Genomic DNA, 16,937 nt, shown 5'->3' on the forward strand with positions numbered 1-16,937 from the left:
GCAAAATAAAATAATTAAGGTTTATGTACTGCTTTTGATGATTATATCACCTGTTTTTTTTTCCTCCAAGTGCTAGGGATCAAACCCAAGGCCTTGAGCACAATAGGCAAGCACTGTACTACTGAGCTACATCCCCAGCCCTTGGTGTTTTGAGATAGGGTCTTACTATATAGCCCATGCTGGTCCTGAACTCTCCATCTTCCTTCCTCACACTTCCAAGTAGGCATGTACCACTGCAGTTTATGTCACTTTTAATCTGGAGCAGTCCTTATGCTGTATTCATGGGACTGATTTATTGATGCATTCACATTCTAAATTTGTCAAATTGTTTTCTCAAAGTCATTTACCTTGTTCCTTTATCTCCTTTCATGTAGTTCCCCATCAACTATAAGTTAGATATAGTATCTTGATTAGATTCAAGGTTTTTTCTTTTTTTTACATTTTTTAAATTATATTGTTGTACTGGGGATGCATTTTGACATTTACAAAAGTTCTTAAAATATATCGTAGTTGAAGTCCCCCTTCCATCGTTCTCCTTTACCCTTCCTTCCCCCATTCCTGGAATAGTTTCAGCAGGTCTCATTTTTTTCATATTCACCATATTCACCCTCCTATACCCTTTCCTTATGTCCTCCACCCTCCCACTGGCACCAACCCCCAGACAGGACCTGTTTTACTTTCCTGTTCTCTGTTTTTGAGAAAAAGACATTTTTGTTTGTTTAACATAGCTATAGAGGCTGCTTCATTGTGACATTTCCATGGATATATGTATTATAACCTGAATTGGTTCATCCCATGTATTTTTCTCCTTTTATCTTAGTCCCCTTCGTATGGTGATTTCAGTAGGTTTAAAAATTTTGTGTTCATTCTTATATATAAAGTACCTCAACGATATTCACTTTCTTAACTTCCTTCTTTTACCCTCCCTCTCCTGTTAGTGATCTCCCCTTAGCATGACCTATTTTTCATAATATTGCTTGTATTTGTATTAGGTCTATATTCCACATATGAGAGAAAATATGCGGCCTTTGGCTTTCTGAAGCTGGCAACTTCACTTAAGATGATGTTCTCCAGTTCCATCCATTTACCTGTGGATGACAAAATTTCATTCTTCTTTATGGCTGAGTAAAACTCCATTGTATATAAATATCATATTTTCTTTCTTATTTTTTTTGCGGTACTGGGGCTTGAACTCAGGGCCTTCACCTTGAGTCACTCTACCAACCCATTTTGGTGATGATTTTTTTTTTTGAGATAGGGTCTCACAGAACTATTTGCTTAGGCTGTCTTTGAACCACAATCCTCCTGATCTCTGCCTCCTGAGTAGCTAGGATTACAGGCAAGAGCCACCAGCGCCCAGGTTATCATATTTTCCTAATCCATTCATCATTTGTGGGGCATCTTGGCTGTTTTCATAGCTTAGCTATTGTGAATAATGCTGCAGTAAACATGGGTATGTAGGTGTCCTTATTGTAATGTGACTTACAGGTTACCTTTGGGTATATTCCTAGGAGTGATATTGCTGGATCATATGGTAGTTCTGATTTTAGTTTTTTGAGGCGCCTCCACACTGCTTTCCATAGTGGTTGTACTAGTTTACATTCCCACCAACAGTGTGTGAGTATTGTGAAAATGGCTATATTACCAATAGCAATCTACATGTTCAATGCAATCCCCATCAAGATTCCAATGACATTCATCACAAAGATTGAAAAATCAACCCTAAAATTCATCTGGAAGCACAAAAGACCTCAAATTGCCAAGGCAATACTGAGCAAAAAGAGCAATGCTGGAGGTATCACAATACCTAACTTTAACTATACTACAGAGCCATAGCAATAAAAACAGCATGGTACTGGCACAAAAACAGACATGAAGAGCAATGGGACAGAATAGAAGGCCCAGATATGAATCCGTGCAGCTACACCCACCTGATTTTTGATAACGGCATCCAAAACACATGATGGAGAAAAGACAGCCTCTTCAACAAATGGTTCTGGGAAAAGTGGATATCTGCTTGCAGAAAACTGAAACTAGATCCATGTCTCTCACTCTGTACAAATATCAATTCAAAGTGAATTAGGGACCTTAATATAAGACCTGAAACTTTGAAGCTAGTGCAGGAAAGAGCAGGGAATACATTGAAATTAGCAGGCATAGACAGTGACTTCCTAAATAAAGGTCAAATGGCTCATCAACTAAGACATGATTGACGAATGGGACTGCATGAAACTAAAAAGCTTCTGCACAACAAAAGAAATGGTCATCAGATTGAAGAGGCTGTCCACAGAATGGGAGAAAATCTTTGCCAACTATATATCTGACAAAGGTTTGTCATAATATACAGGGAGCTCAAAAAACTAAACTCCCAAAATACCAATGACCCAATAAAGAAATGGGCAAAAGAACTGAACAGAGCTCTCTCAAAGGAAGAAGTCCAAATGGCTAAAAAACACATGAAGAAATGCTCAAAGTCCCGGGCCATCAAGGAAATACAAATCAAAACCCATTAATCTCACTCCTGATAGAATGGCTATCATCAAGAACACATATAACAACAAATGTTGGTGAGGAGGTTAGGATAAAGGAACCCTCCTACACTGTTGGTGGGAAGTTATAAATTTTTGGCAAAGAAACTTCATAGATGGTGTTTTTGTACATTATATTACATCATATTGCATCATGGTAGAAGGAATTGTCTCACTTTAAGTGGTGATAAATTTTGCTGTCTGATCTCTCATTACAAAGGTACATTTTCCTCTTTGCAATTAGCAAATACATGTAGAGTGAGTACCTAATATAATGGTTTTAGCATTCATTGATAATACTGCTAGAATCTGTGATTGTATTAGGTGTTAGAAAATAGAGATTTTCTTTTTTCTTCTTTTTTTTTTTTGGTGCTGGGTTTGAACCCAAGGCCTCAAACTATATCCCCAGTCCCAAAATAGTAATTTTCTAATTCTGTCATTAAACCTATATTAGTTGATTTTTCCTTTGGAGAGCTTTCGTTTCCTCTGTCTTGTTCTCTTTTAAAAATGAGTATCAGTACAGACCAGTCCTAGTTAATTTTAGTTATTAGTTCTGATAAGCATATTGACCCAAATTTGGGCACTGATAGTAAGCTGGCTTTTGTGTCTTTGGCAGGGCTTCATTGATCTTTGAGTGCTTCCTTTCTGGCATAAAGTTTCCTGAGCTTACTGTGTACTTGCTCTGCCTTAGATCTGGAGTCATTATTTTCTCCCAGGAGCTCTGGTTTCTTTGAGTAACACAATGTATACTAATTGTTTCTAGCTGTCATTGCTTCTAGGCTTTTTGAGGGCAAGAAAATAGATTAAACTTTTTAAAAAAGGAAGTCTTGGTCTGGAGGCATGGCTCAAACATTAGAGCACCTCTGTAGCAAGCATGAAGCCCTAAGTTCAAACCCCAGTATGGCCAAAAAAACTGAACCCAAACAAAAAACCTTAAGTTAATATTGACATTACTAGTTCAGATTTAACACTATAGTTTTTTCTTTGCTTCTTTTACTTTTATCTGTCTCTCTTTCTTACATTTAATAGCATTTATATGTATTGTTTGCTTTATTGTACAATATACTTAAATTAGCTTCAAAATAATACAACTTACTACTAACAGTAAAGCTATATAAACCTGCTGACTGAGGTTTAAGATTTTCTTGCAGTTCCCTTTCCCTTGAATATATCCCACTATGAATGTATAGTCAGACTATAGTTTTTTTCTTGTTTTGTTTTGGTGGTACTGGGGTTTGAACTCAGAGCTTTGTGCTTGCTAGGTAGGTGCTCTACTGTTTTTGCCTTATCTCCAGCCAAACTAGGTTTTTAAAAGTTATGTGAGTCTGGCACCGGTGGCTCTTGCCTGTATTCTTAGCTCCTTGGGAGGCTGGGATCAGAGGATTGAGGTTCGAGGCCAGCCCAGGCAAATCGTTCGAGAGTTTGAGAGACCCCATCTCCAAAATAACCATAGCAACAGTGGCCTGGAGGTGTGGCTTAAGCAGTAATTTGCTTTGCAAAACTGAAGCCCTGTGTTCAAACCCCAGTCCCACCAAAAGAAAAAAAAAATTGTGTGAAATAATTCCTTTCTCAGTGTTCATTTTTGTTAATTTGATATACAAGTAGGTGCGGTTTTTTTTCCTGTTTCTGTTCAATTTTAGGGTTTGCATTTTTCCCTTATAGATTTAGTAGTATTTACAGGTAATAGATAGTTCAAAAATCAAAATTATTAGCCAGGCAACAGTGGCTCACAATTTGGAAGGCTGAAATCAGGAGGATTGTGGTTTTAGGCCAGCCTGGGCAAATAGTTCTCAAGACCCCCATCTCCAAAATAACCAGAGCAAAATGGATTGGAGGTATGGATCAAGCGGTAGAGTGCCTGCTTTGCAAGCATGAAGCCCTGAGTTTGAACCCCAGTTCCACCAAAAAAAAAAAAAAGAAAAAAAAGTCAATTATACAAAATGGTATGCTTAGAGAAAGTGCTGTCCTTTTCCTAGCCATTTTCATTATTTCATGGTTTATCCTCTTAGTGTTCTTTTTCTAAAAAGCAAGTAAATGTATATATTATTTTCTCTTCTTTCTTACACTGAAACTCTATGTACTGTTCTATGTCTACTTGTCTCAGTCAACAATATATCCCTTATGTCACCTCATAAAATCTGCCCCCCCCCTTCCTTCCTCTTTTCTACTTGGGAGGCTGAGGCAGGAGGATCACTTGAGCCAAAGAGTTCAAGGTCAGTCAGGGTAATATGGTGAGATCACATCTCAAACAAAATTAAACAAAACAACAACAAAGAATAAATACTGCTATGAATATGTTTTTGTTTCTGGGTCACTTGAGTGTATACCCGCCGTATTTGATTTTTAAAGCAACATCAGTTTTCTCATCACATTCTTTGAGAGATATTTGGTGGCACAAGAAAGGAAGCTATGTAGTAGGGTATTTCGGGCAATGTTTGGCTTTTCCAGAGTCACATATTGGTCAGATAATTTTGAGATCCACTGTCTATGACCTGAAAGAATTTTAGGTCCTACTAACTACTGAGTTCTAGTGTTTTTTTTTTTTTTTAATGTCCTGCCTAGGCTCCTGCTTACATTCGGGAATGTGCCAGACTGCATTATTTGGGCTCCAGAACTCAAGTATCAAAGGTAAGAATAGGAAACTGCTCTTAACTCAAACAAGGAAAGAGTGAACATCAGTGAAGTTTTAAAACAATGCGTGACATCAAAGTAAAGCCAACTTTTTTAGTGTTATAGTTCATACTTATTTTGTTATAAGGAAAAAGACTGAGAAGAAACTTTTATGTTGAAATAAAAATGTCCCTACATACAATATTCTTGCCTGCTTCAGAAGCCTTCCATTGCTGGATGATACTCTCTACGTAAATATGATGGCATAGGTTGTATGTTCAAAGTTTTTTCAAAAAATTCTTAGGCATTTTATAGCATATAATATAGATATAACCAATCTGTAAATAGCAAATAAATTAAATGTTTTACCATAACAAAAGTACAGCTTCCTGTAATTCATTCTTATTCAGGTTCATTGGCATGGTAAAACTATCAAATGACTAAAAAGACTTGAGTCGTTAGGAGCTTAGATAGAGAAATATGTTATGCTTATTAAGAGAAGGATATATATTATTATTGAGCTTGAACAGTGAGAAGTTTAAAAAAAACTTCACAAGCACTTTTGGATGAATTTTTAATCTGTTTTGCTAGGAACTTCAGCTGTCATCTTATGTTCCTTTTCTATTCCTGTTGTTTTTCCTTCTCATTAAGTTAATGTTTGGTGTGATCAGGAAAACAGTATTTGATTTCAATTAGTTTTACTAGAGTGTGGCTTTTCTTAGAAAGCTGCTGTTTTTATTCCTTTGCCATTGTTGTGCAGTTTTCACATTAACTTGTCATGTGTGGGAAAGAACACTAGCTGAGAATCAATACTGTTGGACTCCAGGGCAGGTGTGTCATTTTAGTCTCTAGATGACCTTAAACTTACAGCTTAACTTCAGTTTTTTCTTCTATCTAAAAGGAATGATGATTCTTTCCCTGCTTACCTCATAGGATAGCAGCAAACATCACTTGAGATTAAGAAATGTTTCAAAAACTGAACTCATGCAAGTATGACTGTCTGGCATATTCTGAATGAATTTAGGTTCTCTATGCATGTCATGGAGTGGACTGTTAACATAGCCTTTATCTGTAGATTCCTTTTTTTTTTTTGGCGATAGTGGGGCTTGAACTCAGGGCCTCATGCTTACTAAGCAGGCATTCTACCACTTGGGCCACACTTCCAGCCCTGTAGATTCCTCTTTATCTGATAATTGTGTTAAGAGTTTTCTTGTTCCTGGGTATAGGAGCATACCATGTTACCACTCCTTATTTTCCTTTGGTGGTAGTGGGGTTTGAACTCAGGGTTGCACACTTTCTAGGCAGGCACTCTACCACTTGAGCCACTTCTTATTTTGATTCAGTTTTTTAGGGAACCCAAAACAAAACTAGCAAGATAAATTAATTCATTTCTCTTTTAAATTTTCTTTAGGATGACCTTGATCTGACAGCTTCAGTTCATGCTAAGTCCTTCCAGGTGGCAAAATCTCAGAAATGGAACCAGATAGATTCCTGTTCTCATCAGGAGGAGACCCAGCAGCGTACAGAAGAGGCACTGAGAGAGCTCTTCCAACATGTTCACGATATGCCAGAGTCGGCAAAGAAGAAACAGTTTATTAGACAGGTGCCCAAGGGCAGGAAAGTAGTGATGGGGCCTTAGGACTATGAGTGTGGTTGTAGAATCACCAGAAAATATTGTTAAGTATCTCATTTAGCCAGTTGCTGGTGGCTGACATGTGTAATCCTAGATACTTTGGAGGCTGAGATTGGGAGGATCAGGATTTGAGGCCAGCCTGGACAAATAGTTCTTGAGATCCCATCTCCAAAATAACCAGAGCAAAAAATGGACTGGAGGTGTGGCTCAAGCGATAGGGGACCTGCTTTGCAAGCACAAAGTCCTGAGTTCAAGCCCCCATCCCCCCAAAAAAAATAGCAAAATGAATCTTTATTTAATTTTTGGTTCTCATTGGACAAGCTTTGGTCCAGCCAAGAAAGTAAGCTTGTCGGTGGAATCCCAATGCATTATTTCCCTTCTGGAGAAAAGAGTAGAGGCTCTTGGATTTGTGCATTTAAAGAGCGAAATCCAAGTGTGGTTAAAGTGTCTCTAATTTTGGTAGTATACAAACTTTGCTTTGAGAGACCAACAGTTATAGTTCTTGTTCCAAAGTTTAAACCCTCTAGGTTTTCTTGGCAAATAACTTAAATTTCTGAATCTCAGTTTTCCAGTTTATAAAATGGTGGTAATAGCATTCATGTGTTGTGGCTGTAAAGGTGATCTGTGTAGAGTGGCTGGGATAGCAAAGCGTAGTGGTAACTCATATTAATGGGGTTGTTTTCAGCTAGAAAACACTAAATCACGGTTCTTGTCTGATATTAGAAAGTAGGAATTCTAATGGCCAAGTTTGTTTATTTTGGAGTAATGAGAGCTAAATTAGGTCATTCATTTGACATTTTAAGGATTCAGTAGTTGAGTAAGTCCTGATGACTTGGGTAGTTTCTTTCTCAGAAAATTTGTTTTGCCTCAGTCCCTTTTGAATTAAAATTGAAGAATAGGCCGGGTCAGTATATTAGTCAGCTTTCACTTACTGTGGCAAATGCCTGAGATAACCAACTTTTAAAAGGAAAAGGTAGTCCTAGGGTGGTGGCTTAAGCCTACTTGGGAGGTGGAGATGGGGCGTATCAAGGCAAACTAGGCACAAAGTTTGCAAGACCCCACTTCAACCAATGTCAGGGTGCTTTGGCATGTGCTTATTATCCTAGCTATGTGGGGAAAGCACAGATTGGAGGATCTCGGCTGGCCTGGGCATCTCAGCCTCCCAAGTAGTTAAGATTACAGGTGTGAGCCACCAGTGCCTGGCTTTATTGTTTGGAGTTGGGTCTCGCTATATAACCTAGGCTGGTGTCAAATTCACAATCTTCTGCCTCTACTTCCTAAGTGATATATTACAAAGCATGAGCCACTATGACCAGCTTGCTGATTTAATTCTTGATAGAACTAAAGCAGCATTTTCATGTAGGATAGATGAAATGACTTCTCTCAACAAGAGTACTGAGAGTTAAAGATAATACAAGGGTTCTTATCCCTTCCAGGAATTCTATGGTCACACTAAGTATTAACTAAAAAAAAAAAAGGGGTGGGGGAAGGGGGAGAAATGACCCAAACATTGTATGCACATATGAATAAAATAAAAATTTAAAAAAAAAGTATTGCCCAAGAGGCCTTGGGTTTGATTCTTAGCACTTATGTCAGGTGCCCCTCAAACCTGCCCCCCCCAAAAAAGTATTGCCCAGAGCAACACAAAAATCATTGCTTTTTTTTCCTAATGTATTTGTTTTCCTTTCCTATACCTTACTTTCCCCTTCACCTCCACCCAGACATTCACATTGACAGAAAAATATGAAAATGCAAAAAGATAAGAATATTTTTATATAAAAAAGGGTAAAAGGACACTGAGGGAAGCAACTGAGGCTGAGGATGAGAGGGGCTAGTAGAAGAAAAGCAGAGGGTTGCATCATTTTTTGATGAGCAAAAAATGGTGGGGAGCTACTATATGTAGTAGAACTTGGGGGCAGTCAGGAGAGGAAAATATTGAAAGATTATAGAATTTTTATTGTATAGTGTAAGCCCTTCTTCAGCCCTGAGAAACTGAGTACATTTCTAAATTTTCTTTCTTGAAAAAAAAGGTGATATAAAGGAAAAAAACATTGTTTTGCTGTTATTTTTATTTTTATTACTACTGTTTTTTTATGTTGCTGGGGAATCAAACCCAGGGCCTCACGCATTAGCAAGGGAAATGTTCCACCACCGAGCCGTAATCTTGGCCTGTTTTGCTGTTTTTAAAAGCAGGAAATTATAGAGAAGGGTAAGAAGAAGATAAATCTCTCATTCCCTCAGTGTTCATATTGTGGGTGGTTTTTTTTTTTTGCAGTCTTTTTTCCTATGGATTTTCTTTTTATATAATTAGGATCATTTTATATACTTTTTTTTTTTGAGACAGTGTCTTGCTATGTTGCTCTTCTTCTCAAGTGATCCTTCTGAGTAGCTTATAAAAATATATAAATTTGCAGTTTGGAAACTTAAGAGGTATAATTAGGAAAGGGAGGAGAATATTGCCTTTAACTAAGTACTATATTCTTACTGCATTATTGCTGTTGTGTTTTTGCTATTTGGGATTCTTTTTTTTTGAGACATAATCTCTTTGTATCGCTTGGGTTGTCCTTGAACTCATAATCCTCCTATCCTCCTGTCTCTTGAGTGCAGGATTACAGGTGTGTGCCACCATGTCCAGTGCTATATTATTATTACTTTTTTAAATTTAAATTTTAATTAATTTATTTTTTGGTAATTGAACTCAGGGGCTCACACTTGCTAGGCAGGTGCTCTACCACTTGAGCCACTCTACCAGCCATATTACTATTTTTTAAATAAGAAAATGAGTAGCTAACTAGAGCATTGACTAAGACTATACAGAGCCTGTGTCTTCCCTTTTTCCGCTTTGGATGCCTTCACTTAAATTGCTTATGATAGCGTTAAAAGTCTCTATTTCATTTGATTTCCTTTTATGAGAATGTTAGCAGGCAATTGTGAGCTGTATTTTAAAGAGCTTTAATAACTTAAAAAACTTTTAGTACATAATTTATGTTACATTAAGGACTGGTGTAGGTTGTGTCAGTAACTCCATGTCTAAGATAGTTTATACACCCCCCACACACAAAATCATGATTTGCTAGTACATTTGGGCAAATTCCTAAGTTATCCAATCCTCAATTTCCTTGTCTGTAAAATAGAGATGATAATTTCACATTCAAGGAATATGAGTTGCAGAAGTAATTTAATACATTTTCTTTTTTTGGTAGTGTGGATCAAACCCAGAGCTTCTCGCATGCTAGGCAAACACTCAAATCACTGAGCTACATCCCAAGCCTAATTTAATACATTTTGACTTCTTTTTGACTTCTTGTCAACCTACTATTGTATAGATGTACAGACTCACTTATTTCTGGGTATTTATACTTAGCTGTTGGTTTTCACAGAATGCCATCTCTTAATGGGAGACTATTAATAAAATGTTCCCCTTGTTTTCTTGTAGTTTCATAAGCAGTCTTTGATACAGACACCAGGGCGGGAGCCATCTACTCCCCGGGTACAGAAGAGGGCCCGTTCACGCTCCTTCAGTGGGCTTATTAAGGTAAGTACGCATTGAGTGTGAGGAAATTTAACAGCCTGATTTTCTTATGCATAAACAGTTAAATTCTGTAACGGGGATCCTATAAAGGATTAATTTGTAAATGAATAAAGATAGAATTTGGAAAAGTGTTTTCTGTGTTTCAAATCAAAGAAGGGGCTCTATGGAGTAAAAGATACAAAAGTCCTTCCTTCTCTTCTGGGTATGAGGACAGTCTTCATTACTGTGCATATAGAGTCTTGTTTTCTGACCAGCTTTGCACTACATTCAGTAAGTCTGCTTTATTCCATGGACTTATTACATGTGATTTTGACCAAGTGTGCTAAGATAAACAGATTAAAAAAAAATAGAAGTTTCAAAAACAAAAGTTTTAAAGTCCTGCATGTACATTATGCACTGTCAATCACGTTATCCTCAGTTGTGTTTAAATCATCGTGTGACCTGCTGAATATTTCCCTGTCCTTAATTTTGTGAAAATATGCCTTCAAAAAGCAAAAGGTTGCCCTTGGTAAAAGTTAACGTGTTTAAGTGATAAAGTAAAAATTTTACATTTGTTGAAAGGGGTCATGTCTTTAGTGGAAGTTGGGCAGTCTTATGGGAAAAGTGAATCAAGCATCTGCAGTATAGCACTGAACTCTGTGCATCCTGAGCACAGAGGACTCTTTAGAATCATAGACCTGCAGAAACCAAGAGTCTGTTGTACTTTTTTTTTTTTTTTTTTTGGTGAGACTGGGGTTTGAACTCAGGGCTTTGCACTGCAAAACAGGTACTCTACTACTCGAGCCACATCTCCAGTCCATTTTGCTCCAGTTATCTTTAGAGATGGGGTCTCTTGAACTATTTGCCCAGATTATCCTTGAACCGTGATCCTCTGGATCTCACCCTCTCCTGTAGCTAGGTTTACAGGCATGACCCACCAGTGCCCCGCTCTACAGTAATTCTTTATGCAATTTTCTGTATCTACGGAGGAGTGAGGAAGTTGAGAGAAGGGAAATTAGAAAAACAGATTTTCTGATAGGCTAGTGAATTTTGGCACTTCAAATTTTGGTAAGCTCAATATTTTCATTGTTGTTTTATCCCCTTCCCTTACATCAAATTCATTAAAAATCTTATTCTTAGAATAAATAGAAAATATATTTCTGGGCTGTTGCTCCCTATGTTTGCAGATTGAGTAGACTAGTGTTTACTGACATCTGAGCTTGCAGTTAAGGATGTTGCCATCAGGTGGCAGTAGATAACTTCATTATGGGGTTCAAGTTTCCATGCATAAACTAAGGCAAGGTTCTGGTTAACTTTGGAAACTAGTGCTGTTCTGTGTCCTACTGTTTTTCTCGTAATGATTGTTTTAATCTTAGTAAGATTTATAAATCCATTAACATTAAGAAACCCCTTTATTAAAACCTAAAAATCTTTCCCTAACAAAGGAGTACCTTGTAATTTTTTGCCTTTAAGCTGAAGCTGATTGCAGTTGCAGATTTGTTTAGCCCTAATTTTGGTTCTTGTTATAATTTGTAGAAGTTTAGAACTCATTATCAGTCCTGGTATACTGGGGTCAGTAACTTCTGGGACTTGCTTGCTCAAGGTTTGCTTCACATCAAAATTTCCTTTGCTATTAACAGAGTGAAAAGGCAACCCATGGAGAGAATATTTGCAAGTCATATATCTGGTTAGGAGTTAATATTCACAATGTATAAAGAACTCCTATAATTCAACAACAGCAAAAAACAACCTCATTAAAAATAGGCACTAGGGCTGGTGGAATGGCTGAAGTGGTAGAGTGCCTGCCTAGCAAGTGTGAGCCCCTGAGTTCAAACCCCAGTACCATCAAAAGAAAACAGAAAAAAAAAAAAAAGAGGCAAATTTGCCAGGTACAGGTGGTAATTCACACCTGTAATTCTAACTACTTGGGAGGCTGAGATAGGAAGGATCTTGGATTGAGGACAGTCCTGGCAAATAGTTCATGAGACACCAGCTCCAAAATAATAAAGCAAAATGAACTAGAGGTGTGGCACAAGTGGTAGAGCACCTGCTTTGCAAGCATGAAGTCCTGAGGTCAGACCCCAGTCCCACAAAAAAAGCACACTCAAACTCAACTGGTAGAGCACCTGCCTGGCATGAGTGAGGCTCTGTGTTCATCCCCTACTACTGCCAAAAATTAGGCAAAGTTTAAAAAAGATACACAAATAGCCAAGAAACACATGACAAAGTGCTCAACATCATTAATCATTAGGAAAATGTAAATCAAACTCACTAAGGTGAGATACCACTTCACATACCAGAGGATGGCTATTATCTATTTAAAAACAAAAAACAAACAAAACCCAGAAAATAACAAATGTTGATGAGGATGTAGAGAAATTGAAATCTTGTATACCACTGGTAGGAATGTAAAATGGTGCAGGTACTGTGGCAAACAGCGTGAAAGTCTCTCAAAAAATTAAAAATAGAATTACTTTATGGTCCAGCAATTCCATTTCTGTTTATGCACTGAAGAATTGAAAGCCCCAGGGCCTTAAGGCGACTTTGTACATCAGAATTCATAGAAGTATTATTCTTCCTGATCTCTGCCTCTCACACTGCAGTGTGTAAGACCAGTTTTATCTTTAGCTAGGTAGAAGCAACCTAACTTTTCATTGACTAAACAAAATGTGATAGACAATGGAATACTATTCATCCTTTAAAAAGCAGGGAATTCTGACATATGCTACAATATGGATGGACCCTGAGGGCATTATGCTAAGGGAAAAGAAACCAGCCACAAAAGGATAAATACTGTATAGTTGCGTGAATATGAGGTGCCTAGAGTTATCAAGTTCATAGGGACAGAAGGTAGAACCGGGCTTATTAGTGGCCAGGGGCATTAAGGGAATGAGGAGCTATTATTTAATGGGTGTAAAGTTTCTCCTTGGGAAGATGAGAAATTATGGAGATGAATGGTGGGATAATGGTTATATAACCCTGTGATCGCTATATACTTATGAATATTATATACCACTGAACTAAATACTTAAACTACATAAACTGTGTACTTAAAATGGATAAGATAGTAAATTTTATGTATATTTTATTAAAGTTAAAAAAAAGTCCCTTTCCTATAACTCTAGAAATATATTTAGCTGCTCAGACATGGTTAGTAAAATGAACAACCTTAGTTTACCTTATTTTTTTTTCCTGGTACTGGGACTTGAACTCAGGGCCTTCACCTTGAGCCACTCTGCCAGCCCTTTTTTTTGATGAATATTTTCAAGATAGGGTCTCATGAACTATTTGGCTGGGCTACCTTCGAACTGCGAACCTCCTGATCTGTGCCTCCTGAGTAGCTAGGATTATAGGCATGAGCCATGAACTCCTGGTTCTTTGTTTCTTTCTCAGTTGGAAAAGTTGTTAACTCCCTCTGCCTTCCCTATCATAGATAGGATGGATAAAAGTTACAGTCAAATAAATGCTCATCCTATGTGTTAATCAAATAACTGTTTCTTTGTTTCTTTGACTGAAGCTAGATAGGTATAGTTTTCTGTCTTAGTAAGCTCTTATCCTGCAGTTGGGTTTAGATGTGTTGTCAATTATTGATTGAAATATGAATGTTTACCGTCCTGTTGGTAGTTGCCCATTTCTTTACCAAGAGAGAATTTAGAACTTTAGAATTTATAAAACAGCATATAATTCTATCAGGCCAAAACATTTTAGAGCAATAATTCCTTGCCTCCCCCCTTTTTTGTTGTGGTGGAGATCGAACCCATAGGTGCATGTATGTAGGCATGCACTCTTCCACTGAGCTACATTCCCAGCCCAAAATAACAGTTTTAGTTTTAAACACAAATGTTAGCACATTTTATAAATCAGAGGGGCAAAGTGTTTTCACTATAAGTGAAGAGAGTTGTGAGCTGATAGTAGATACAGGTTTCTGTTCAATAACTCTGCAGTGGAGTAATGAGTGCACATTTTCATTGGTGTGCTTGCAGTGCTGGGGATGGAATCCAGGGCCTCACATATGCTAGACAAGGGCTCTGCCACTAAGGTATATGCCTAATCCTAAAATAGCTTCTTAAAAGCTCATTGGAAGCTTTTTTTTTTTTTAATTGGCAGCACTGGGGTTTGAACTCAGGGCCTCACGGTTGCTAGGCAGGTGCTCTTACCACTTGATGGACTCCACTAGTCCCTTTCTTTGATGGGTTTTTTTGAGATAGGGTGTTGTGAACTGTTTGCCTGGGGCTTCAAATCATGATCTTCTTTGGACCTCAGCCTCTCACACTGCAGTATGTAAGACCAGTTCTGTCACTACAAGATGCCTGGTCTGATTGCCAAGATTGAGGGCAAAGGAAGCGGAGTCAAGATAGCTATAGTCAACATGGTTGACATTGCAAAGGCGCTTAATCGGCCTCCAAAATATCCCACCAAATATTTTGGTTGTAAGTTGGGAGCACAGACTCAGTTTGATGTTAAGAATGACTGTTACATTGTCAGCAGATCTTATGAGGCAAATTAGCCACAAGACATATTGGATGGATTCATTAAAAAATTTGTTATCTGTCCTGAATGTGAGAATCCTGAAACAGATCTGCATGTCAATCCAAAGAAGCATACAAGAGGTAATTCTTGTAAAACTTGTGGCTATTGAGGCATGCCTGACACACATCATAAACTCTGCACATTCATTCTCAAAAACCCACCTGAAAATAGTGACAGTTATACAGGAAAGAAAGAAAAGGAAAAGAAAAATAGAAAGGACAAAGACAAGGAAAATGGCTCTGTATCCAGCATTAAGACACCACCATCTCCACTACCAAATGAAGTCAGTCCTCCACATGCTGTGGAAGAAGAGGAGGATGATGATTGGGGGGAAGATACAACTGAGGGAGCTCAGAGGGGCAGAATGGGTGAAATCCGTGACCATGCAAAAGTTCTGACACTCAGTAATGATTTGGAAAGAGCTGTAGAAGAGTGTATCAATATCCTGTTTGATTTTGTTAAGAAAAAGAAAGGACATTATTGACTCATCTGACAAAGAAATTGTTACTGAAGCAGAAGGACTGGACGTAAAAGCCATGATTCCTCTTGTTCTGAAGAACAAGTTCTTTTCAGTGAGACAAGTTGAAGTTCTTTTCAATGAGAAGTTAGAGAACAAATTAAGAAATACAGGTGCCATGTCCAAAGATTTTGTCACAGCCACAAAAAAGCTCAGCAGTACCTTCTTCATGGTTTGGAATGTGTGGTGGCAATGCATCAAGATCAGCTCAGCTCCAAGATTCCACACATCTTGGAGGAGGTGTGTGATACAGCCCTTTTAGGAGAGGGCATCATCAACTGGTTGGAAAAGGCCTCCAAGAGGCTACTTAAAAAGCTAAACATTGATCTACCATTTGATCCAGCAATACCACTCTTGGGGATATACCCAAAAGACTGTGACACAGGTTACTCCAGAGGCACCTGCACACCCATGTTTATTGTGGCACTATTCACAATAGCCAAGTTATGGAAACAGCCAAGATGCCCCACCACTGACGAATGGATTAAGAAAATGTGGTATCTATACACAATGGAATTTTATGCAGCCATGAAGAAGAATGAAATGTTACCATTTGCTGGTAAATGGATGGAATTGGAGAACATCATTCTGAGTGAGGTTAGCCTGGCCCAAAAGACCAAAAATCGTATGTTCTCCCTCATATGTGGACATTAGATCAAGGGCAAACACAACAAGGGGATTGGACTTTGAGCACATGATAAAAGCGAGAGCACACAAGGGAGGGGTGAGGATAGGTAAGACACCTAAAAAATTAGCTAGCCTTTGTTGCCCTTAACGCAGAGAAGCTAAAGCAGATACCTTGGAAGCAACTGAAGCCAATATGAAAAGGGGACCAGGAACTAGAGAAAAGGTTAGATCAAAAAGAATTAACCTGGAAGGTAACACACACGTACAGGAAATTAATGTGAGTTAACTCCCTGTGTAGCTATCCTTGTCTCAACCAGCAAAAACCCTTGCTCCTTCCTATTACTGTTTATACTCTCTCTACAACAAAATTAGAGATAAGGGCAAAATAGTTTCTGCTGGGTATTGAGGGGGTGGGAGGGAGAGGGAGAGGGCGGAGGGGGTGGGGACAGGGAGGAGAAGTGACCCAAAGCTTGTATGCACATATGAATAATAAAATAATAATAAAAAAAAAAAAAGAAAAGGCCTCCAAGAAATATGTCTCAAAAAGAGCTTGCCAAAGAGATTCTTGTCAAAGCAGAACCATTCACAAAATGTTGAAGGAGGCAGAAGAAGAATCTTCTGGTGCTGAAGAAGGTGAAGATGAGAACTTGAAGGTGGTGTATTCAAAGACTGTCAGTGTACTGAAAGTTGAAACTGAAGTCTGACAACAGGATGATGACATTGATATTGATGCCATTTAAAAGGATGGATGCAACCTAGCTTAACAGTGCAATGCTGCAAAAATTTCTCCATTATCAGCCAGCATGTATGTGCAAAGCTAAATGTTTTAACACCATGCTGCACTTTATACTAAAAATCTGTTACTGTGAGTGGTCTGTAATGAAGCCAATGAGACACCATACATATCAGTGAGCAGATGTCATTTGCTTATTTATAGCATGTTTCTTTTGGAAAGACTAGTAGTGAACACATTTGATCACA

The 16,937-nt window shown here is 38.1% G+C and overlaps 1 protein-coding gene and 1 pseudogene across 11 annotated transcripts in view; both read left to right on the plus strand.

Moving 5' to 3' along the window:
• The window catches only part of Arhgap19 (Rho GTPase activating protein 19), a 71,261-nt gene that overhangs the window by 44,509 nt on the left and 9,815 nt on the right, over nucleotides 1-16,937 (plus strand). For 8 of the 11 annotated variants that reach the window (XM_074078611.1, XM_074078609.1, XM_074078604.1 and 5 more), the window contains 4 exons: nucleotides 5,091-5,156; nucleotides 6,072-6,128; nucleotides 6,550-6,741; nucleotides 10,208-10,306. In XM_074078611.1, the coding sequence (XP_073934712.1) occupies nucleotides 5,091-5,156; nucleotides 6,072-6,128; nucleotides 6,550-6,741; nucleotides 10,208-10,306 (414 nt within the window). The remainder of the gene's footprint in view (nucleotides 1-5,090; nucleotides 5,157-6,071; nucleotides 6,129-6,549; nucleotides 6,742-10,207; nucleotides 10,307-16,937) is intronic. The other 3 variants (XM_074078607.1, XM_020177740.2, XM_074078608.1) reach the window with 1 other exon arrangement.
• Nucleotides 10,319-16,332, plus strand: LOC141424767 (eukaryotic translation initiation factor 5 pseudogene; annotated as a pseudogene).

Source organism: Castor canadensis, chromosome 7, assembly GCF_047511655.1.
Source record: "Castor canadensis chromosome 7, mCasCan1.hap1v2, whole genome shotgun sequence".
Taxonomy (NCBI): domain Eukaryota; kingdom Metazoa; phylum Chordata; class Mammalia; order Rodentia; family Castoridae; genus Castor; species Castor canadensis.